Source organism: Malus sylvestris, chromosome 12 (assembly GCF_916048215.2).
Source record: "Malus sylvestris chromosome 12, drMalSylv7.2, whole genome shotgun sequence".
Taxonomy (NCBI): Eukaryota; Viridiplantae; Streptophyta; class Magnoliopsida; order Rosales; family Rosaceae; genus Malus; species Malus sylvestris.
The window spans coordinates 19,767,226-19,787,963 of NC_062271.1; the positions used below are offsets into that span (position 1 = coordinate 19,767,226).

General features: G+C 37.8%; 2 protein-coding genes, 1 non-coding gene and 1 pseudogene across 3 annotated transcripts; 3 read left to right on the forward strand and 1 right to left on the reverse strand.

Annotated features, from left to right (window-relative positions):
* Positions 1-2,418: 2,418 nt before the first annotated feature.
* On the reverse strand, positions 2,419-2,592 carry LOC126594645 (U2 spliceosomal RNA; annotated as a pseudogene).
* Positions 2,593-2,728: 136 nt separating this feature from the next.
* On the forward strand, positions 2,729-2,802 carry TRNAR-UCG (transfer RNA arginine (anticodon UCG)). Its single transcript has one exon. It is a non-coding gene; the product is annotated as a tRNA-Arg (tRNA).
* Positions 2,803-3,872: 1,070 nt separating this feature from the next.
* On the forward strand, positions 3,873-7,177 carry LOC126593705 (UDP-glucuronic acid decarboxylase 1-like). The gene is made up of 7 exons (XM_050259811.1): positions 3,873-4,763; positions 4,901-5,043; positions 5,162-5,241; positions 5,754-5,837; positions 5,972-6,046; positions 6,317-6,409; positions 6,640-7,177. The coding sequence occupies exons 1-7, from the start codon at positions 4,147-4,149 to the stop codon at positions 6,847-6,849; spliced, it is 1,302 nt and encodes a 433-aa protein (XP_050115768.1). The 5' UTR covers positions 3,873-4,146; the 3' UTR covers positions 6,850-7,177.
* Positions 7,178-12,788: 5,611 nt separating this feature from the next.
* Positions 12,789-14,908, forward strand: LOC126591913 (protein SODIUM POTASSIUM ROOT DEFECTIVE 1-like). The gene is made up of 3 exons (XM_050257623.1): positions 12,789-13,594; positions 13,782-13,857; positions 14,188-14,908. Exons 1-3 carry the CDS (start codon positions 12,944-12,946, stop codon positions 14,364-14,366), a joined length of 906 nt encoding a protein of 301 aa, XP_050113580.1. The 5' UTR covers positions 12,789-12,943; the 3' UTR covers positions 14,367-14,908.
* The last annotated feature ends 5,830 nt before the right edge of the window (positions 14,909-20,738 follow it).

Below are 20,738 nucleotides of genomic sequence, written 5' to 3' on the forward strand. Positions count from 1 at the left end.
CAAATCTATGTATGAAACGATGGAGCTATCTAATTTGCTGTACTCAGTACTATAGTTTGTTCATTTTCTGTTTTTGTAAATATTAAAGGCCGAAGCCAAGTTGAATGAGATTGTTGACGGTGAATCCCATTAAGGGTAATCCCGTAAGAAGTTGTTATACCGGCATGAGGGTGTGCTACAACTACTTTATAGAAGGTTGTTCTTGTGTAACACTCCTGATAGAGGCAGAGGAATACATGGTGTCTTTATTTGTAAGGCAGTGGAAGAAATTTGGACTGACAGACAGAGGTTTTTTGGTCAACAGCTACAAGTGTTTGCAGAATGATCTGTCCACAAAAAGGAAACTATATGATTTATGGTTGATGATATAGAAGATGATATGGTTGATGACGCAGAACATGAGTCTAATGACATTGATAGCATGTTTAGCTCTGTCTGTGCTTTCTGTTTCAGATAGTGATGCATTGTTTAACAAGTTGGAGTATTCACAAGTGATGGAGGTTTTGGGTTTTGTGCTTTATGGAAATTCTCATTTCTATTGATGCTACCCCACTGTGGTTGTCTGCTTAGAAGAAAATGATAATGCGCATCAACATTAGTGCCAAAACTTCGATACATGATTGGCAGGTATAGCAGAAGAGTCATATACTGGAGTCTGGACCGAGTGCAGGGCAGACCACTTTGGAGATTGCAAAGATCAATAAGACGCAGATGTCTCAAATTGCAGTATTCAACAGTTTATCTCATACTCACTTTGCTGCAATCTCAACCTGGGATACCCCAGTTGAGATTGAGGGGGAGTATTAATAGATGTATGGTGGAGATTGGTTTATGATTGAATGGTGGAGATTGGTCTAGGAAGAGTTTGTTAGAAGATTAGAGTTAGTTACTTTGTAGGCTAGTATAAATTGTAAATTCTCTCTCATTTTCTGTAATTTTGTTCAACTATCAAATACAAGCTTTGATTTCCTTCTAAACCTTCATCTTCTTCTTCTCTGTAATTTCGATAGTTTCATGTCTCTTCCAATGTAGTTAACACACTTCACTTGGTTTTTTGAGGTCATGGTGGTGATTAGGTGATTCGGTTAGGTCATGAGTATCGTACTCCTTATAACAAGATAAGTTCAGAGTTTTTGTTCTTACATGATCACCGTGTAACACAAGATCTAATGATTCTCTATTAATCCTTGTAATCTTGCGGTTTTGATGAACTTGACTTTCAATGAAGTGTTGACATCAACACATTGCTTTGCAATTGGTGATGCTTTATATTAATTTTTTAAATTTAGTTCGAATGAACCCTTTTCGAGATAAATTTTTTATGAGTATATATCTATAATGTCTTTTATTCAGAGAATGGAGTGCCACCACGCCACCCACCATTGATTTTCCTTAATAAACCAATAATCATCATAATTATCAGTCGAATAATAAAGTATGTATCAGACATGTCATCTTCCCTTGAAGTAAGCTTACTAGCTAGCTAATCAATTTGAGGGTTGAGCCTGGCCATTTGGATTTACCTTGACGTATCTGAAACACTCGGACGGTGCAGACCCTTCATTCTCAAGTTATGAAATGAAACCTTGTATGCATCTTGCTCTTAAATGCGATTCAAATAATTTAATAGAAAATTTTGTGTTGCTCTATCCAACGTTGAATTTTAGAGCTCACTGTTGATAAACAGGACCACATGCAGATCTTTGTGTGGGCACAAAACTTGCTACAATGAAAAACCTAATCTAGCTAGTTTCTAAACCTTTTTTATTTTTTATTTTTTAAAGAAAGGGGATAGCTGGTGGCTTTACCACAGCAGTCCATCATTCCAGGGCCGAGAAGATTCACAAAGGTATTTTAGCATTTCCTGGTCATTATCGTGCGATTCACCAGCACCAGAAATCAAATTTAGAACTTACAGTGTGGAATACCGGTTTGGAATTCATTCACAACCACTGAGCCACTCCATCATAGTTGCTAGTTTCTAAATCATTATATATGTATATATATATATAGAACCAGACGCAATATCAGCGGAGCAAATACATAATAATGGCTCTGTTCACCTTTGGGATATCTCCTTCTCAAAGCAGAAAGTCATGTCATATGAAAAGGAACTCGCGAAAAGAATTTTTATGAGTCCGTATCGCATACTTGTAAAATTTTCCAAGTCGAGTATGTGTGTGTGTGCACATGCAATTAAATTGCTTGGCAAGTGGGTAAACCCTAGAGTTTCAAAGAGGCATGATTTTGACATTTTAACAATAAAGGCAACAAATTTGACGTATGAAAATTCTAATTAGGTGATTCCTATTTTTTTTTAATACAAACGGTAATATTTGCCAAAAGTTAGTATCAATTTTATCATTTGGGAAATTCGAACTAAAGACATCTTATATACAAGTGGAGAGAAATACCATTAGAGGATGTGTCACACACTCAAAGACAACATGTGAAATCTCTAGCAGCAAGCTAATGTTATGAACTCTCCCTTTAAAAAATTAATTTAACATTGTACGAGTCATTGACCTGCATATCAAAAATTAAACTGATTAAAACAAATAATAAACTTGATCTTAATCATTTAGAAGAAATACTGTTAACTTATAATTTCTTGAACACAAGATATATTGTCCAAAGAAAAAATACAAATATATATATATATATATTTTTTTTTTCACTCATGATATTTTGTGCTATGATAACAGACGAGGCAACAAACTAACAAGTTGACCGCATAGCGCAGTGGATTAGCGCGTTTGACTTCGGATCAAAAGGTCGTGGGTTCGACTCCCACTGTGGTCGCAAATGTTTCTTTTTATTTTTAATACGTTTTTTCTTTCTTTTTGGGCTCCAATTCAGAGCCCATTTTTTACAATGGGCCTTCTATGTGGAGTATATCCTGTCCATTCTCTGGTAGGCCCAAAGTTGGCCCGGTTTATGGTTTAGGAGAAGTTTGGTGAAACTCTAGCTAGCATCGGGAAGCCTGCATTCGGATTTAGCACACATTATATTTTAGAATGAACAATTAAAATACATCTCTCACAATCTTCTCAAATATACAACCCACTCCTCACCTATTTGCACCAATTTCTAATCCTATACACAACAATCTACCACTTAACATGAAATTAATAACTCAAATTAAGTTAACATAAATATGTACCCTTTGTCACATTATTATTAAGAAATATAATCTCTGTCACTTAACACTGACATGTATTATAATTTGGTTGAATTGATTATGGGGTGCTATTGGTTACATCACATGTTAATGTTTGATTAGAACATGTCACGTCTTTCTTGTCTATATATAAAGCCAACACCTAAAATGATGAAGCTTTCAACATATCAAGAATGCCCCCTCTCTAAGGCTATAATCACACGCAATTATTATTTCAAAATATAGCTGATTAATTCATTAATTTATGACAAAAAATAACCGAAATAAATTTATGACACTACAATTTGAGGCTAACAATATCACGTGAGGTTAAAATCACTCTCATACTTTGCACACAATAATATGTTTCAAAATATATCTGATTAATGTGCTAATTTATGGGTTCGGATTTAATATTACGTAGGAACCCATATTACATATATTTAATTTAACTATTAAATTTAATTATTACAACAACAATGGTGAAAATGTGTTGAGCTCTTACATGACGACGTGAATTCAAATTTTAATTTGACAAAATTTATTTTTTAACCTAAAAAAAAAAAAAAACTATGAATCTTCCAATTTTAATCACAATAATCCCACTCACAGTGGTATGTAAAATTGCTAATTTATAATCAAATAATAGTTCCACAACACTATCACATCCTCGTTGTCGTTGGTACCATAATTCCCCACTCACCAACTGCCACCCGCGCGTTTCATCACCAAAATCTGGGTCCAGTCAAATTGTAAATCCCTTCCTAATTACTCAAAAGCAGCCCCCTCCAAAATCTCATCACGTATTTCTCCACTCCTCCATCTCTCCATCACCATAACCACCTCTTCTCAAACACACAGACCTTCCATACTTCCAATCAAATCACACACACTCTCTCGCCCGCTAACCCTTTTCGCCTGAACCAGTCTCCCTAAACAGCCACCAGAAGAAGGGAGAGAGAGCAAATCTCAATCCCCATATTCCCATGATGAAGCAACTGCACAAGCAATCAAGCTTGAACCACCGACGGGACGAAGAGATCCCATCGTCCCTCAGCTCCCCCTACTCCACCAAAGCTCCCAAGCACCCCCGATCCCTCCCCAGATCCATCAACTACCTCTTCAAGGAGCAGCGCCTCCTCTTCATCCTCGTCGGCATTCTCATCGGCTCCACCTTCTTCATCCTCCAGCCCACCCTCTCCCGCCTCGGCCCCTCCGATCCCAACTCCGCCGCCACCTCCGTCTCCAGAACCTTCTCCACCGCCCACGACCTCGTCTCCAAGGCCACCCATGCCAAGGTCGGTCGCGTCCCTGTTGCGCTCGGTCAGCGGAGGCTGCGAATCGTCGTCACCGGCGGAGCTGGGTTCGTCGGGTCCCACCTCGTTGACAAGCTCATTGACAGAGGTAATGATGTCATTGTCATTGATAATTTCTTCACTGGGAGGAAGGACAATCTGGTGCATCATTTCGGGAACCCGAGGTTCGAGCTCATTAGGCACGACGTCGTCGAACCGATTCTGCTGGAGGTGGATCAGATCTACCATTTGGCTTGTCCTGCCTCCCCTGTTCATTACAAGTATAACCCAGTCAAGACAATCATATCCTTTTCAATCAATTATACCTTTTTCCTAGTTTTCGCGGTTTTTATTGAATTTTGGCATTTGGGTTGTTTTTTGCTCTAGTTTTTGGGTTGAATTATGAAAATTTAGTTTTTGAGGTCCTTGACTGTGATTACAAGACCAATGTGATGGGTACTCTTAATATGTTGGGACTTGCCAAGCGAATCGGGGCGCGGTTTCTGCTCACTAGTACGAGTGAAGTTTATGGGGACCCTCTGGAGCATCCTCAGAAGGAAACTTACTGGGGAAACGTAAATCCTATAGGTGCGTTGGTTATTATTCTTGCATTTTCTTTTCCTTTTGTATCTTAGATGTTTTCGTGTACAATGCATTTTCGTTGTTTAATATGTTTACGCGTGTGTGCGCATTCGAAAATGAATAGGTGAGAGGAGTTGCTATGATGAAGGAAAGAGGACAGCAGAGACATTGGCAATGGATTATCACCGAGGTGCCGATGTTGAGGTGACTGAAAGTGTGATTCTGATACTCAGTTGTAAATGAACTATTGGAATCCATAATTTGATGCGCATATCTTTTGCCGTGCAGATGTAGAATGTTAATGTCATTCTTTCACATTTTAGTAGAATCCTTTCATTATCTGGTCTTCCACGACCATTTTATTCTTGAGAAGCTGCATGCTTTTTTAAAGTATTACTCGGGCTTCCATTTACGGTAGCTTGAACTATATGGAAATGCCAACTTTAAGCCTAGCCAAGTGAATTTTGTTTTTTGGGCCTTCCATGTATAGTTGTTTGAGCGTTCTGGTGATGCAAATTTTTACCCTGCACCAGTTTCACTTTTACTTGATCCTTAACTGAAGTATACAAGTCGTCTTTCCATTTCTAAACCTGTCTCATCCGAATCCTTTTCTATCATGCAGAAGTTGTAACTAATGTGGTTGAAAGTAAGATAGGATTTTCCTTCTCATTACAACGATTGACTTGTCAAACTTACATAAAGCTTTCTGTTTTCAGGTGCGTATTGCTCGAATTTTCAACACGTACGGGCCACGTATGTGTTTAGATGATGGGCGTGTGGTTAGCAATTTTGTTGCACAGGTTAATACCACCCCTTCCTTTTAAATTGATTTTGAAATTTCTTCAATTAAATAACTCATTTAATACTAAAAGTTTTACAATGTGATTTTCATTTCATGGTTGTGTTATTCTAACTACTTTGGCTGTCTGTGCAGGCTATCCGCAAGCAACCATTGACTGTGTACGGTGATGGTAAACAAACACGAAGCTTTCAATATGTCTCTGATTTGGTATGCCAGACTTTCTATATCATTATATAGTTCCTTCTTTGCAATTTTTGTGCATGCCGAATTACTGATGCATATTCTTCATGTTTACCACTTTTTATTTTTGTACTTTCAAACATGTACTTTGTGTGGCTGATACAATAGATTTGATGATCACCGGGAAATTCTAGAAGCAGTTTAATATTAGGACAGATCTGAATTCTTAAGGGGCACTGATTAAGTTAGTGAAATGATGTGACAGAGGATCTTATAGAACACTTTTTGCAATGACAGGTCAATGGACTGATGGCACTGATGGATGGAGAACATGTGGGACCTTTCAACCTTGGTAATCCAGGGGAGTTCACCATGCTTGAGCTTGCTGAGGTTTGTCTTAACCCCGTTTCCGTTGTTTTAATATTTATGATGTACCATTTAGAATTCAGAAAATGCTCTAAGATGCTTGGGCGTTATTTCTTTTGAAGCACTTTTAGCATTTTGCTTTCTTTTATCAATGTTTGTTACAAGATTTGGTATTCTAAGTAATTTTTTATGCTCGCAACAGAGAGAGATTCAACTACAACATTCTCAAATTTTCTGTTGTTCCTGATGAACAGGTTGTCAAAGAAACGATTGATTCAAGTGCGACAATAGAATTCAGACCAAATACTGCTGACGATCCACACAAGAGAAGGCCCGATATTAGCAAAGCCAAGGAGCTATTGAACTGGGAGCCCAAAGTCTCGCTGAGGGAAGGACTGCCTCTAATGGTGAGTGATTTCCAGAATCGCATTTTAAATGAAGATGAAGGAAAGGGGATTAACTAAGAATGAGGAGAACCAGTATGTATAGTGTGAAGCATGACTGTACCAAATCGATTCTTTTATTATTGTCATCCTCGGTTCACATTTACCTGGCAATTCAAGTAAAATGCCACTGTAGGAAATGTATCTGTTTAACGACCGAGCTTGATCAGCGCAGAGTCTACAGTCACTAGTTTTTGATGAAATATTTTTACCACATTTTCTGGCATACATTGTGGTGGTGGAAGGATGCATCTTTTATTCTTTTTGACTGTTTTTGGTATTTGAAAGGAGAATTAATTCTGCCTCCAGAAAATCCTAATACTGGTGAAAGTATTGGTAGTTTGAATTCTGTCTGGTGTTATATGAGGCCCAATGGATATTCCTTAACATTTTGAAAGCTAAAGAAGAAAGCAAATGAAAGGGTTTAGCCGCGACCACCCTTCCCCGGCTGGTGTTTCCCCCTCCCTTGTCATCACCGTGAATCCCCTTTGTCAGTTCCTTTCAACTTTGGTCGAAGCTTGAAAGAAGACGGGAAGGGGGTGACCGGGATTGAGCAAAAGGGGTCATCGGAGAGGGGAAGGTGGACGCAGCTGGCTCCTCAGTCCTATCATTGATTTTTCCTTCTTATTTTCCTTTCAGTGTATTTGTCAATGTTCTGGGTGTGCAGAACGAATACCATAATTATGTAAGTTTGGAAATTAGGTGTTAACTTTAGAGTGCCTATAAATCACAATACATAATCAAGTCCAGGCCCGCCACTAATGTCCGACATCGGCTTCGGGCATCGGCTTCGGCTTGTGCCACACTAACAAGAGATTCTGTTGTGTCACTGAATCTGTATAGCTATTGTGCTTGTATTTTTCATCACATGTATAACCACAAAAATATATTCATCCAGCGACACACAAGATTTTCTCCACTTTTAGAATTGGGTGCAATTAGTGGGCAGGGTTTTTATCACAAATGATCCCTGACATTGATCAAACACATCATTTTGGTCCCTGACATTGAAAATCAATAGAAATGGTCCATGACATTGATCAAACACATCACAAATGGTCATTCCGTTAAAAACTCTTTGGGCAATTTTCAAAGATTCGTAACTCAATCGTTTCTTAACCAAATTCGACCCATAATATATCAAAATGAAGATAAAAAAGTGTAGAACAATATTATACCTATTTGGAAGCCCAATGGTTGCCAGAGATGACTGAAAAATAGCCTTAAATGTGACTGGTCCGACGAAAAACTGGAAAACTTGCTGGAAGTTGGGTAAACTTTAAACATTCATAACTTCTTCAATCCTCAACGAAATTGAGTGATTCAAAAATAAAAATCATACTTCTAGACGAGACAAAGAGAGTGGTACCTTTATTGACTGCTAATTCACCGTGGTTTGACCGAAAAATGGCTCGAAATTGGATAACCATTTTCGAGTTAGCTAATTTCGAGCCGTTTTCCGGCCAAACTACGGCAAGTTAGCCATTAAGAAAGATACCATTCTCTTCGTATCGTCAAGAAGTATGATTTTTGTTTTTGAATCACTCGATTTCGTTGATTATTGAAAAAGTTATGAACGTTTAAATTTTACCTAGTTTCCGGCGAGTTTTCCAGTTTTTCTGCGGATCAGTCACATTTGAGGCTATTGTCTGGCTATCTTTGGCAACCATTGGGCTTCAAAATAGTTATAATCTTGTTCTACACTTTCTTATATTCATTTTGATATATTATGGGTCGAATTTGGTTAAGAAACGATTTAGTTACGAAGCTTTGAAAATTGCCCATAAAGTTTTTAACGGAAGGACCATTTGTGATGTGTTTGATCAATGTCAGGGACCATTTCTATTGATTTTCAATGTCAGGGACCAAAATGATGTGTTTGATCAATGTCAGGGACCATTTGTGATAAAAACCCTAGTGGGTATGAGCGAAAAGTGGTGATAACTATTTTACTTGTTTAGCAAGAATGAGTAAAATTCATCAACTTCAAATAATTTTTTATATATGCAAACCCTTTTTATCCCAACAACTTGGCTCTATGTTATGATCCCACATCAGCTACACCAGAAATGGTGTAGTGGTACTTAAGTTCTTGGGGTCCTCCCACCTATTGGATTAGCCTTTTGGGTTGGGCTCTTCCCTTGGACTTGAGTACCTAACATTGGTATTAGAGCCTAGGTTCCCGACCCTGTGGAGGGGGCGACCTGGAAAGGGCCACCTTAACGGGATGACCAAAGGGTGCACCGCTATTAAGAGTGAAAGCCACCAGAGTAAGGGCTGCCACGGAGGGGGCGACCTGGAAAGGGCTACCTTAACGGGACGACCAAAGAGTGCGCCGCCGTTAAGAGTGAAAGTCACCAGAGTAAGGGCCGCCGTGGACGTCGAGTCTTTCGAAGGGTGGTGTGATGTTATAATCCCACATCGGCTACACCTAGGCCTGGGCAAAAAATACCGAGAACCGAACCGAACCGAACCCGGTCGGTTTGGTTTTTTTTTTCGGTTCATTCGGTATGGGTACAAAATCAGTTCGGTTTTTTGTGTAGTTGGTTTGGTTTCGGTTCTACGTTCGGTATCGAACCGTACCGATCAATTTTTCAATTAAAATTGTTATTGAATCTGTTCTACAATTTGTTGTGATCATCTCCTGGAATAACTCTACAGCCTTGTTAGCATAACCAGATATCATAGCGTTCCACAGTATTACGTTCGGCGTTTGCATCTGATTAAAAAACGATATGGCAGCCATTACCTGCCTTGCCCACTTTTTGCATACATTGCCATGAGTGCAATGAGCAAGTCAGGTTCAAATTGCAGACCCATTTTAATCAAACAACCATGAACAAATGTCCCCTGTCCCAAGTTTTCTACATCAGTATAAGCTTTTAGAACACTAACAAGAACGATCCAATCCGGTTTCACATTCAATTTTCTCATCAGACCAAAAAATCTCAAAGCTTCCAAAGGCTGGCCATTCTGGGCATACCCCAAAATCATCGAAGTCCAGGAAACAACCGTCATCCCACCTAAACCATCAAACACAGCCCTAGCATGATCTATTCGACCACATTTAGCATACAACGCCACGAGACTATTCTGCACAAAAAATCTGATTCAAACCCATATCTAAACACCTGTCCATGAACCCGTCGACCCATTTCGAGGTTCGGCATGCCACTGCAAGCCTTAAGCACCGTACTGAACCTATACTTGGACCGAATCCATGTCTAAACATCTGATTCAAACCCATGTCTAAACACCGTACCGAACATATACTTGGACCGAACCGAACCGAACCTATTAGGTTCGGGACTAAGTCGGTACAACCATTCATACCGTACCGAACCGTATCGAAATTTTACTACAGGTTCGGTTTCAGTACTACCCCGGTACCGAACCGTACCGAACCGTGCCCAGACCTAGCTACACCAGAAATAGTGTAGTGGTACTTAAGTCCTTGGGGTCCTCCTACCTATTGGACGAGTCTTTTGGGTTGGGCTCTTCCCTTAACTTGAGTGCCGAACACTCTGCCGACCTAAAATCCAATAAAGTTTTGTTCGTTTTTTGCCTTTTCCTTTTGAATTGGTTGGTAATAAAGTGAGAGCAGAGCTTTTTTCATCACTTACAGCACACATCTATATATGATTTTCTAATAAAGTTTTGACCCAACTTAAAAGCAAAAAAAGAAGAAAGACTACCTTCTAAACAACCCCACCATTTTCCACCTCCATGCAATACAATGTGCCATTTCTCATAACATCCTTATTTTATTTCTTAAAAAGATCCCCCATGTCTTATTGTCTTTTGACGGAGTCTATAACTACAAGAATGATTTATATGAAACGAACTCATCGCTACCGTGACATTTTAATTAAGTAATACGTTGTTATTTGGAGATAAAATTACTCATGTCAATGCATTATTAGACCGAGACGCTATGATAATGGTAAACTCATTTTATATAAGTTGTCCTCTAAACTATGGCTTATGGATAAGGGGACTGAATTAGGTTGGCAGGGGATATGAAGGAAGAAAATGAAAGGAGTTGGATGAATCATGATAGCCATTTATATAAGCAGCATCTGATCCCATAAGGCTTTGAGAAGCAGAAATATCACTGAGAGTGAGTGACTTTGAGTCTCATCCATCCACAGAAAAGAAAGAAAAATTCCAAATGGTTTCTTCTTCATCTTTTATTTATTTGTAAACTTATGCTGGCAGCATTTATTCCACAGGAATCTAAATAATTGCATGATAAAAATCATCTGGAAAGCTTTCCTTTCATATTTTTGTTCCATTGCTGGTGTGATTGGCTTCTTAGGAACGTTTTTGTAGGGCCTTCTTTAATTCTTCAAACCTTTAATTTTCTCTTTTCAGTTTTCTTTTTAGTTTTGATTTCAATATAATTTCAGTTTTCACTTAAAAAGAAAATTTCTTCACCTCAGTTACAAAGAGAAATGCTTTTAGTCAACTGAGTTACTTACAAGCTTCTTGCGATTTCAATATGATTTGAACCCACGACATATACCAAAAACAAGGGGGATACCAAATTACTCTGAGTGACTGTCTTGCCACGTGTTATAATATGAAGAGAGACATGATTGATGTATCACAGAGTTAAAAGAGAATATTTATAAGGGCAATTAGTTGGATAGACCAATTTTTGATATCTGGTTATAGAAATGATCAGTTTTTATAATGTGATCGTTATATTATCGTTGTGTGGTTATTATGTCATTGATATATGATTAAAATGTCATCATTTCTAAAATCTGACCATTTATACAATTAAACGTCAAAAACTAATTATTTCAGCTAATTATCCTATTCATAATTTAATACATATTACAATATAAGTGAATTTGTAACACCCGAGTGACCGTCACACTGAAACTGAGGAAGCCGTTCGTCTGTCTCTTCTGATCAATTGTTTGTTTTCATTTAAAAAAAAAAAAAAAAAACATATGGGGGACAAGTTGCTGCCAAGAGTGTGAGTGAATAAGTAGTGAAAATAAATTTGTAGGGCATGCATGCCCCAGCAGGCCAACAGTTTATCAGACTATACAATAAATTAGTTCTTGCAGGAATCAATTTCATATTAAATTCACTTTCCAATCTTATATAAATCTTAAGGTTAAAGCATCCAAAGGAAATTGTCACGGGTCGTCCACACTTATCAATTTAAAATTAAGATATTTAGCTTTGAAATTACACTAATAAATGCCCTAATTAAATATCTATTTATCTTGGTCCTAGTGCACCATTTGCAATATCTGATGCTCTCATGAATGATCCATCCCTTTATTACTTGAAAAACGAAAAAAAAATGATACCAAATGAAGGAATACCAAAAATATAATAATATTGCAAATACAAGTTATACAACTACCTATGTATGGCACACCGACACTCCTACATTACTTCATCTAACTGCACAAAGACTACCACTTAATGATATAGTGTAGTAGTATATTTTTTTTCACTTGTAAGTGAGGTCTTAGGTTTAATTTTTATCAAAAGCGAATTTAAACTATATTATTATTGTTAACCCATTGTGAAGCTTATTCCACTTCTCTACCCCATTAGTATAGATACTATAGTTTGTTAAAAAAAAAAAAAAAAAAAAAAAACTACACAGAGACTAACTCGAAAGGGAGTCGAGAAGAGCAAGAGATCGTTTGGTTTGAAGGACCGCCATATTTGATTATCGACTTGTTATTAGAGGATATAAGTTAATTTGTATTTTGGTGCAGACACTTTTTTTTTTCTTTAATCTGGTTGAAATTATTGGTAAAATTTTATTGAGACCCAAATAAAAACACCCTGTCTTCTTTGATCTATTTATTTGTATTATTTGTATCACTAATTGTGTTTTACACAATTAAATCATTTTTCTAACTAGCAAAACAATCATTTTTTTAACTTGCTTGGAATCTAAAACCATATTATGTTTTATCTCCAAGAGGAAGCTTCAACCTCAAAAGCAGAAATTAAACTACCTACCATCTTTTCTAAACCTAGCTCTCTCTCTCTCTCTCTCTCTCTCTCTCTCTCTCACTTCCCCTTTTATGCAGATTCTCTAAACCACTGGTTCCCACACTGTGTTATCATATCAAATATGAAGATGAAAGGCATAGACATATTCTGTGCATCCCAAGCTTCAACAGCCATATGCATGAACATGGATCATCAAGCATCCTCCTCCGTCGTACAACTCGGCGGCCGAGCCCTCGACCGCCACAACCCCATCATCCAAGATGCAAGAAGAAGCACAAGCTCCAGAACCCTTCCCATTGCTCCATGTTCTTCCCAATCCCCCATCAACCCCAAGGCCTACCACCAACTCCCAAAGAACAAGAAAAAAGCAACCTCCTCGTCACTTAGACCAAGTACCAAGAGCTCCTCAAATGAAAATGATCAGAAGAGGAAGAGTACTAGTAATATTTTTCATGGAAAGTTGGATGAAAATGTTAAGAAGTTTTCTTCTGTTCTAAGTGAGAGTGTTGTTAGGAAGAGCTCTGCCAACCCTATCGATCTTATTACTCCTCCTGGCTCCTCCAGATCCCTTTTGAGTGATACTGTGATCTTTGATGGGTTATCGGATTACGATCCGGTTTTGGCATTGGTTCCGATTGGGCAGAAAAAGAATGCAGTGAAAATAATCACAGAAAATAAATCTACTACCTCTTCAATTGGCTCTTCTTCCTCATCTCTGACAAAAGACTCAAAACCACCAACGCCACCGCCACTGCCACCGCCTTCCAACCAGGTTTGTCCAAATTTTTTTGTTTTTCTTGCTCAGATTGTTAGTTTATATGCATAGAGGTAACATTAAAGAATGTTAATGGTTTCAAATTTGGTTTAAATTGTCGAGAGTATGAATCCCAGGTCGGAGAATAATCAAAGCCTTGAGTAATTGTTTAAATGATTACTTCTATAATGATCTTCTTTTGCAGGTTGTTGTATTGATGGTGTCCCTTCACTGCAAAGGGTGTGTAGGAAAACTGAGAAAACATCTATCCAGAATGGAAGGTAATTTGTTTAGCTCTTTAAAGCTGAAACAGTTTTACTAGATTGCATCATTCCAGGAAAGTGAATTCCGCACCCATTCCCTTCTTCTCATGCACACGGCACACCCATGTCTATTTCTGATCTTTGTATTGAAATAAATCAAACAAGAATAAAGAAACAATAATGAATTGAAGTGTGTAGAGAGAAAAAAAGAGTGTGCGGAAATCGTTTCCCTTTCTCAATTGCAATAACATTTCATTCAACATAGCTAACATCTACTTATGGTAATTTTAATTTTATCAATGAATGTATAAACTTAACTCAATATTTGTGTTTCAATTATGTGGGCAGGGGTGACATCATTCAACATAGACTTCGCAGCAAAGAAGGTGACAGTCACTGGAGATGTAACCCCATTGAGTGTCCTTGCCAGTGTCTCAAAGGTGAAGAACGCTCAGTTTTGGCCTACTGTGTCATCAGCATCACCTGCCTCTACACCTTGTCCTACCAAACTAGAGGCCAAGAAATAATTTAACAGGTAACTGAAGTGAGAGTGGGAGAGAGAGAGAGAGAGAAGAAAAAAAACCAAAAACTGGCAAGGTGTTTTAGATGTATGGTTTGGATGTGAATTAATTAATTAATTAATAATTAATAATTTAATATTAGTGTAAAGGCACTGTTAGCATGAGTGAGTGGAGGAACCAGATTCTGTATTGCTTGGAAGGAACTAGCTAGGAAGAAGTTGAGTGAGTAGTAGAAGAATCAAGATTAGAACCCATCTTATCATATTCTTCACTTTTTGTAGTTTGCTTTTAGTTTGGGACCGACCTTTGCTATCTGTTACTTATAAGAAAATGTGGAGATCAACTTTCTTATCACGGGAATGTCATTGAAGTTGTATTCAAACTAATTGTAATTGTTATGTGAAAAAGTTAAAATACATAACAGTAGAGTGACTAATTTAAAATACAGACACTGTTACAATCTCGTTGTAAGTAAATGTCTCTTGTCTATTGGAGTACCCAACAAATTAATAGCTATATGTGGCCACCATTCTATTCTGTTTTATCAAGTCCCTTTGTTTAATACTGCCATGCCCTTGTGCTTCCTAAAAAGCTATTTTGTTTTGTTTTGTTTTTTTATTTTTTTATTTTTTAACCACAGTTCGTGCTAGTTAAATAGTGCTTAGGAAACTGTAAAATTCTGATTGTTGGGTTGCTGGCTTAAGGACCATATTCTTGGTTCTTGGTGTTTCAGATTAAAATGAGACATCCGCAGCCAGGTAAAACCAACTACTTGTTGCTTTTTGGACCGCCATTTTGAAGCTGTAAAGATCAGTAATCTGGTAAAAATAAAGAAAAACTAATGAAAAGGGTTTGAAAACTTTGAGTTTTAACGATAAGGACAAAATAAAGGGTAAAGTGAATAGTACCAAGTTTGAATTTTTAGTGTAAAAATGTGGTTTTTCGTTAAAATAAACAATACCGCGAGTTTTTCATTAAAACTCCCAAAAAATAATAAAGCAGGCATCCGTTTTCATTGAAACATGTTACCAAATTACTTTTTCTGTTAGAAAAGAAGTAAACAGCATGCTAAATGGGTCTTAATTTGTATTACACAACTCCGACGTCAAACACAGTTTTGAAGCCCACTAATCACTATGCTAGAAAGAGGCTTGATATTTTCTTGTCATGAAAAACTAGAAGGCCCCCTCTAGAGGAAAGATATGTACTTGAGTCCGGCCACCTTTTAAATGACAGAGTGCAGTGCTTGATACGGCGGCCGGATATAAGCATTTCTATCACTCGTGGAACCAATTAATTGAACGTGACTCATAAAAGAAACACGGACGTGGACGTGGCAGAAAAAAATGTCCGAGAGCGTCCAAGAGTAACTTATGCCATTCAGTGCTACCAACTTACCATTCTAAAGTCACATGAGTTTTCAGTCAAATAATCCAAAGTAAAGGTAAAAACAATAATAATGAGAACTCGGAGAACTGGATGGAGTGAATAGAGATATAGACAGACAGGGAAAAACTGGAAAGTATTGATATATTTACTTGATAGCTGATATGAACTTTACTGCCAACAGAAAATTCTAGCTTGATATGTGATATGTCCAATCAAATGACATCGTGCCAAATCATATAACAACCAGTATGCACTATGCAGTATTGTTGTAGGGTTAAATTTTATTTACAAAGGCTCTCAATAACTTAAAAATCAGATGCCACAAACTATTGCACTTGACGATAATTAGGCCGTGCAATCTTTACAATGGGATAATCGATATGTCGCGTGGTATTACAGTTACAAAAAAAATTTCTCTTACGAAACACACTTTGCTTTGCATGTTTGGTTATTCACGGAAACTAATTTGAGTTATTTAGAGGGAACTCAAAAGCTTTCGTTTGTGACAAGATAGTAACACTCATTTTCCATCTCTTGTGTTTTTTCTTGATCCGCCCTTATTTATGTTAGTCAAAGACGAGAAAAAAAAATAGTGGAATGTAAAGAAAAGGGAAATGTGAAAATCACTCCCTTTGAGCAATGGTGTTGAAGGGTAGAGAACCTTTTGTGCATTCAATTAGGCCTGGCAAATGGGTCATGTCTGTCATGTTCGTGTTGTTTTCGTATAACATCTGTTATCTTAACGGGTCGTGTCGTTTTCGTATAATATTTTTTTCTTCATAAATTTGCACATACCACACATTGTCACATAAATATTACTTCAAAACATTAAAACACATTTGTCGTTTTAGTACTACATCTACACTCGAAAATAAGAGCCTAATAAACAAACATCCATACACTATTAGTCTATTACAAAATATTAAATTTGCAAGGATATGCAAAATGAAAAAGTTTTTGCTTTCAAGGTTGTGAAGCCTTTCTCAAAAGTTTAAACCTTGCCAATGGAACTTAAAGCTTGCATGTTATTCCTTTTACAAAATCTTCAATTTTCATCAATCATCATGACATAAGATTTTGTGGTATCCACTAGTATAAATATTTTAAATTGAAGATCAAATTCATTCATTGTATTCATATAGGATCAAGGAGTGTAGTTGTAAAAAATCATCAAAATCGGAGTTAAAATAACTGTTAAATGGTGATTTTTAGTTGATAACTGTCGAAAAGTTTTGTCCCATTATTTGATTTCTGAATGTTTGTTTTTTGCGATTTTTTGCGTATTCGATTTCGAAGTATATACAATCATGTTTGATGGTTGGATCGTTGAACTAGTTTCGTAGAATACGTATCCCATCAAAACAATAGATTTACTAACACTTAAGAGTTTATTCATACTTTTATTAAGTATAACATAAGATTTTATGATATCCACTAGTGTGAATATTTTAAATTGAAGATCGAGTTCATTCATTGTATTCATATAGGGTCAAGGAGTGTAGCTATAAAAAATCATCAAAATCGGAGTTAAAATAACCGTTAAATCGTGATTTTTCGTTGATAACCGTCGAAAAGTTGTCCCGTTACTTGATCTCTGAATGTTTGTTTTCTATAATTTTTGGCGTATGCGATCTTGAAGCATATACAAACATGTTTGATGGTTGGATCGTTGAAACTAGTTTCTTAGAATGTGTATCTCATCAAAACAATAGATTCACTAACACTTAAGAGTTTATTCACACTTTCATTAAGTATAACATAAGATTTTGTGGTATCCACTAGTGTAAATATTTTAAATTGAAGATCAAGTTTGTTTATACCATACTTAGGGCCTCCGTATTTAGACCTCGTATAAATACTCAGGGGACTTAAATGTAATTATGTAAGAAAGAAAGGGGCAAATATGTAATAAGTGAGGAGCCCTTATTCTATAAAAGGACTCCCCACTCTCACAATTAGAGGAGGCCAATTCTTAGGCATAACCCCTCATCCTCTCAAAGCTCTGACTCTCATTCATAGCTTCATCTCCTTTACAATACTCTAAGAGAAATACAATATCAGTGTGGACGTAGCCCAAACCTTAGAGTGAACCACGATACATCTTGTGCTATTTACATTACTTGCAAATTCACGGTCGGATTTACGTTGTTCCAAGACCTCCGGTTTTGTGCATCAACATTTGGTGCCGTCTGTGGGAATTGATACAAAAAGTTGTGTCGGTTCTTTTTCATTTTTTCACCTCCGCCGTGGATTTGCAGAAAACCAACCAAACAATTCAACTCCCAATTCAACTTCTCAGTTTTTTTTTTTAATTTCATAAAAGAAGTTTAGAATTGAGAAATGAGGCAAAAGCTTAAAGGGTGGTTTTGTGGCCACCGCCTTGAGTCCCGGTGCTGACAAAGAACCCACCAAGCTTCCTAGCCAGGGTCTGCTTATTCCATAACGACTTTGTGTTGAAGAACGAGTCTAAAGTCCTCTCGGGTCGGATCGACGACCTCCCTACTGTGTTGCAGCAGCGGATATAGTTGGAACGACGACGATGAACGCCACAGCTCCGCCTGACGTCATCCAAGTCATAAATTACCAGAACGGGAGTGATTCCGACACCAACATCGACGACGATGGCGATGAACCCGCCGTCGAGTTCTACCAGCCAGTCTCCGCTGTTGACTCTGAAGACGACGAAGACCATATCGGAAATGATGCCGTCCCAATCCATTCCCAGTTGCACTCTAATGACGTCAATGTCAATCAGGTCGACGAAGGAATCTCGTCTCTCTAGCTAAACGATGGCCTCGACCGCTACAAGATCTAGCTCAAACAAGATCAGCAAGAGGTCGAAGAAAAGCCATGAGTTGGTTCCTGTGTTCTGGCAAATTAAGCAGAAAAGCTGCAAAGAAGAAGAAGCTCAAGAATAACAAGACAAAAGATCAGATCTCATCAATTTCAGATAATAACATTTTGGGACGAGCATTTTGTTCCGGAGGATTTGTTTGGCTTGCAGGGGATCATGAGTTTCAATTGTACGAGTGTGAGAGAGTGAAAGAAGCAAGAATGCATGGAATCCAAACTTTGGTTTGTATTGCAACTTTGAGTGGGGTGCTTGAACTGGCTTCTTTGGATGTGATCAAGCAAGATTGGGGTCTTGTGCACCTAACAAAGTCACTATTCCGATCTAACGACGACGACGATGATCACAACAGGCTCTCAAACCAGCAGGCCAGTGGACTGGTTCCTACCTTGCAACATGGACGGTTTTTAGAAGCTCAAGAGGAGTTGACCACACAAGGTTTGGAACCATGGATCCAGGTATGAGATCAGTATTTGCAGAACTTGGATGGTGCTTCTCCTTTCCCAAAGTGTTTTCTTCCTGCTTACATACACGAAAAGTTACGTCTATGGTTTCTCCTCCACGTCATCCCGGAGATATGGTGACGATAGGGGGTCTGTGATGTAGGAAGAGTACTGTGCGAAGCTCAGATCTATCTCTCTCTGCGAAAATCATCCCATCATGTTGACAGAGTAAGCTTCAACCTCACTAACCTCCTAGGTCCCACTTTGCCATCCCAATATTTGATATAGATAGTGGGAGAAATGAGTTTTGGGAATCAAATCAAAGCGGTGCCAGCAGACAGCCCACTACTCGATCAGTCTCAGAGATAATTGCAGAAAGCTGAGAAAAGCAAAAGCAAAAGCAAATAAGAAAGAAAAGCAGAAAAACAGTGGGAAACAAAGTAGAAAAACAGAAACAAAAGCGAAAGCAAAGCATAAAAAATCGAGAAAAAGCAGAAAGCAAAAGATAGGCTTTCCTCTGCAAGAGCACATGGCAACATTGCAAAAGCAAGGAATAAACACCCACACTGCAAAAAGCAAGGAATAAACACCCCACCAGAATGATGTGATTTACTTTCCTTATCTTTGAATGATGTAATTTACTTTTCTTATCTTCTGCAGACATTTGTATAAACCCCATCAAAGGGTAATAAAAAATAAAAAAAAAGGGCAAAGCCCAAAATAAATGGGCTGTCATATTATGGAGGGTGAAGGCCCATAAGCCCAAATAGCATCAACCATGTGATCAAAAGTATGCCCAGTACTCCAAAATTATTCGGCAACCTGCCGCTATTATCACCAACTAGGTGATCAAAAGTACGCCCAGTACTCTAAAATTATTCGGCAACCTGCCGCTATTACCACCAATCAGGTGATCAAAAGTACGCCCAGTACTTTAAATTATACATGAGCATTACTTATGTCAATCATACATAAACATCCATGAACATCACTTATATCAATCATACATAAACATTCATGAGCATCACTCATGTTAACATTCATGAGCATCACTCATGTTAACATTCATGAGCATCACTCATGTCAACATCCATGAGCATCACTCATGTCAATCAACATAAACATTCATGAGCATCACTCATGTCAATCAGCTTCAAAAGTTTCATTCACAGTGCTCTAGATTCAAAAGCTTCATTTACAGAGCTCTAGCTTTAAAAACTTCATTTACAGAGCTCTAGCTTCAAAAGCTTCATTTACAAAAGCTCTAACTTCAAAAGCTTCATTTACAGAGCTCTAGCTTCAAAAGCTTCATTTATAGAGCTCTAGCTTCAAAAGCTTCATTTATAGAGCTCTAGCTTCAAAAGCTTCATCAGAGCTCGAGCTTCAAAAGCTTCATTTACAAAAGCTCTAGCTTCAAAAGCTCCATTTACAGAGCTCCAGCTTCAAAGCTTCACTTGCAAAGCTTCACCTACAAAGCTTCAGTGTAGGGTATACAAATACCGCCTCCGAACAACCGCCACTTCGGCCCATACATGGATTCAATTTGAAATCTCCAGCCAACAAACTCTATTGACCGAAGACTTGGGGGACTACACTGTACACCATATATTGGGGCTCAACTGGGCCTCATGAAAAATACTTGGGGGACTCTAGCCCATTATTCATGTATTGAGGAGCGAACCCTTATTCTATAAA

Bases quoted from the DNA above. Each gene is read 5' to 3' on its own strand.
- LOC126593705 (XM_050259811.1), top strand. From the start codon at position 4,147: ATGATGAAGCAACTGCACAAGCAATCAAGCTTGAACCACCGACGGGAC. The intron at 5,242-5,753 runs GTGACTGAAAGT...TTCTGTTTTCAG, and splicing joins ACCGAGGTGCCGATGTTGAG to GTGCGTATTGCTCGAATTTT. The intron at 6,047-6,316 runs GTATGCCAGACT...TTGCAATGACAG, and splicing joins TTCAATATGTCTCTGATTTG to GTCAATGGACTGATGGCACT.
- LOC126591913 (XM_050257623.1), top strand. From the start codon at position 12,944: ATGAAGATGAAAGGCATAGACATATTCTGTGCATCCCAAGCTTCAACA. The intron at 13,595-13,781 runs GTTTGTCCAAAT...CTTCTTTTGCAG, and splicing joins TGCCACCGCCTTCCAACCAG to GTTGTTGTATTGATGGTGTC. The intron at 13,858-14,187 runs GTAATTTGTTTA...TTATGTGGGCAG, and splicing joins ACATCTATCCAGAATGGAAG to GGGTGACATCATTCAACATA.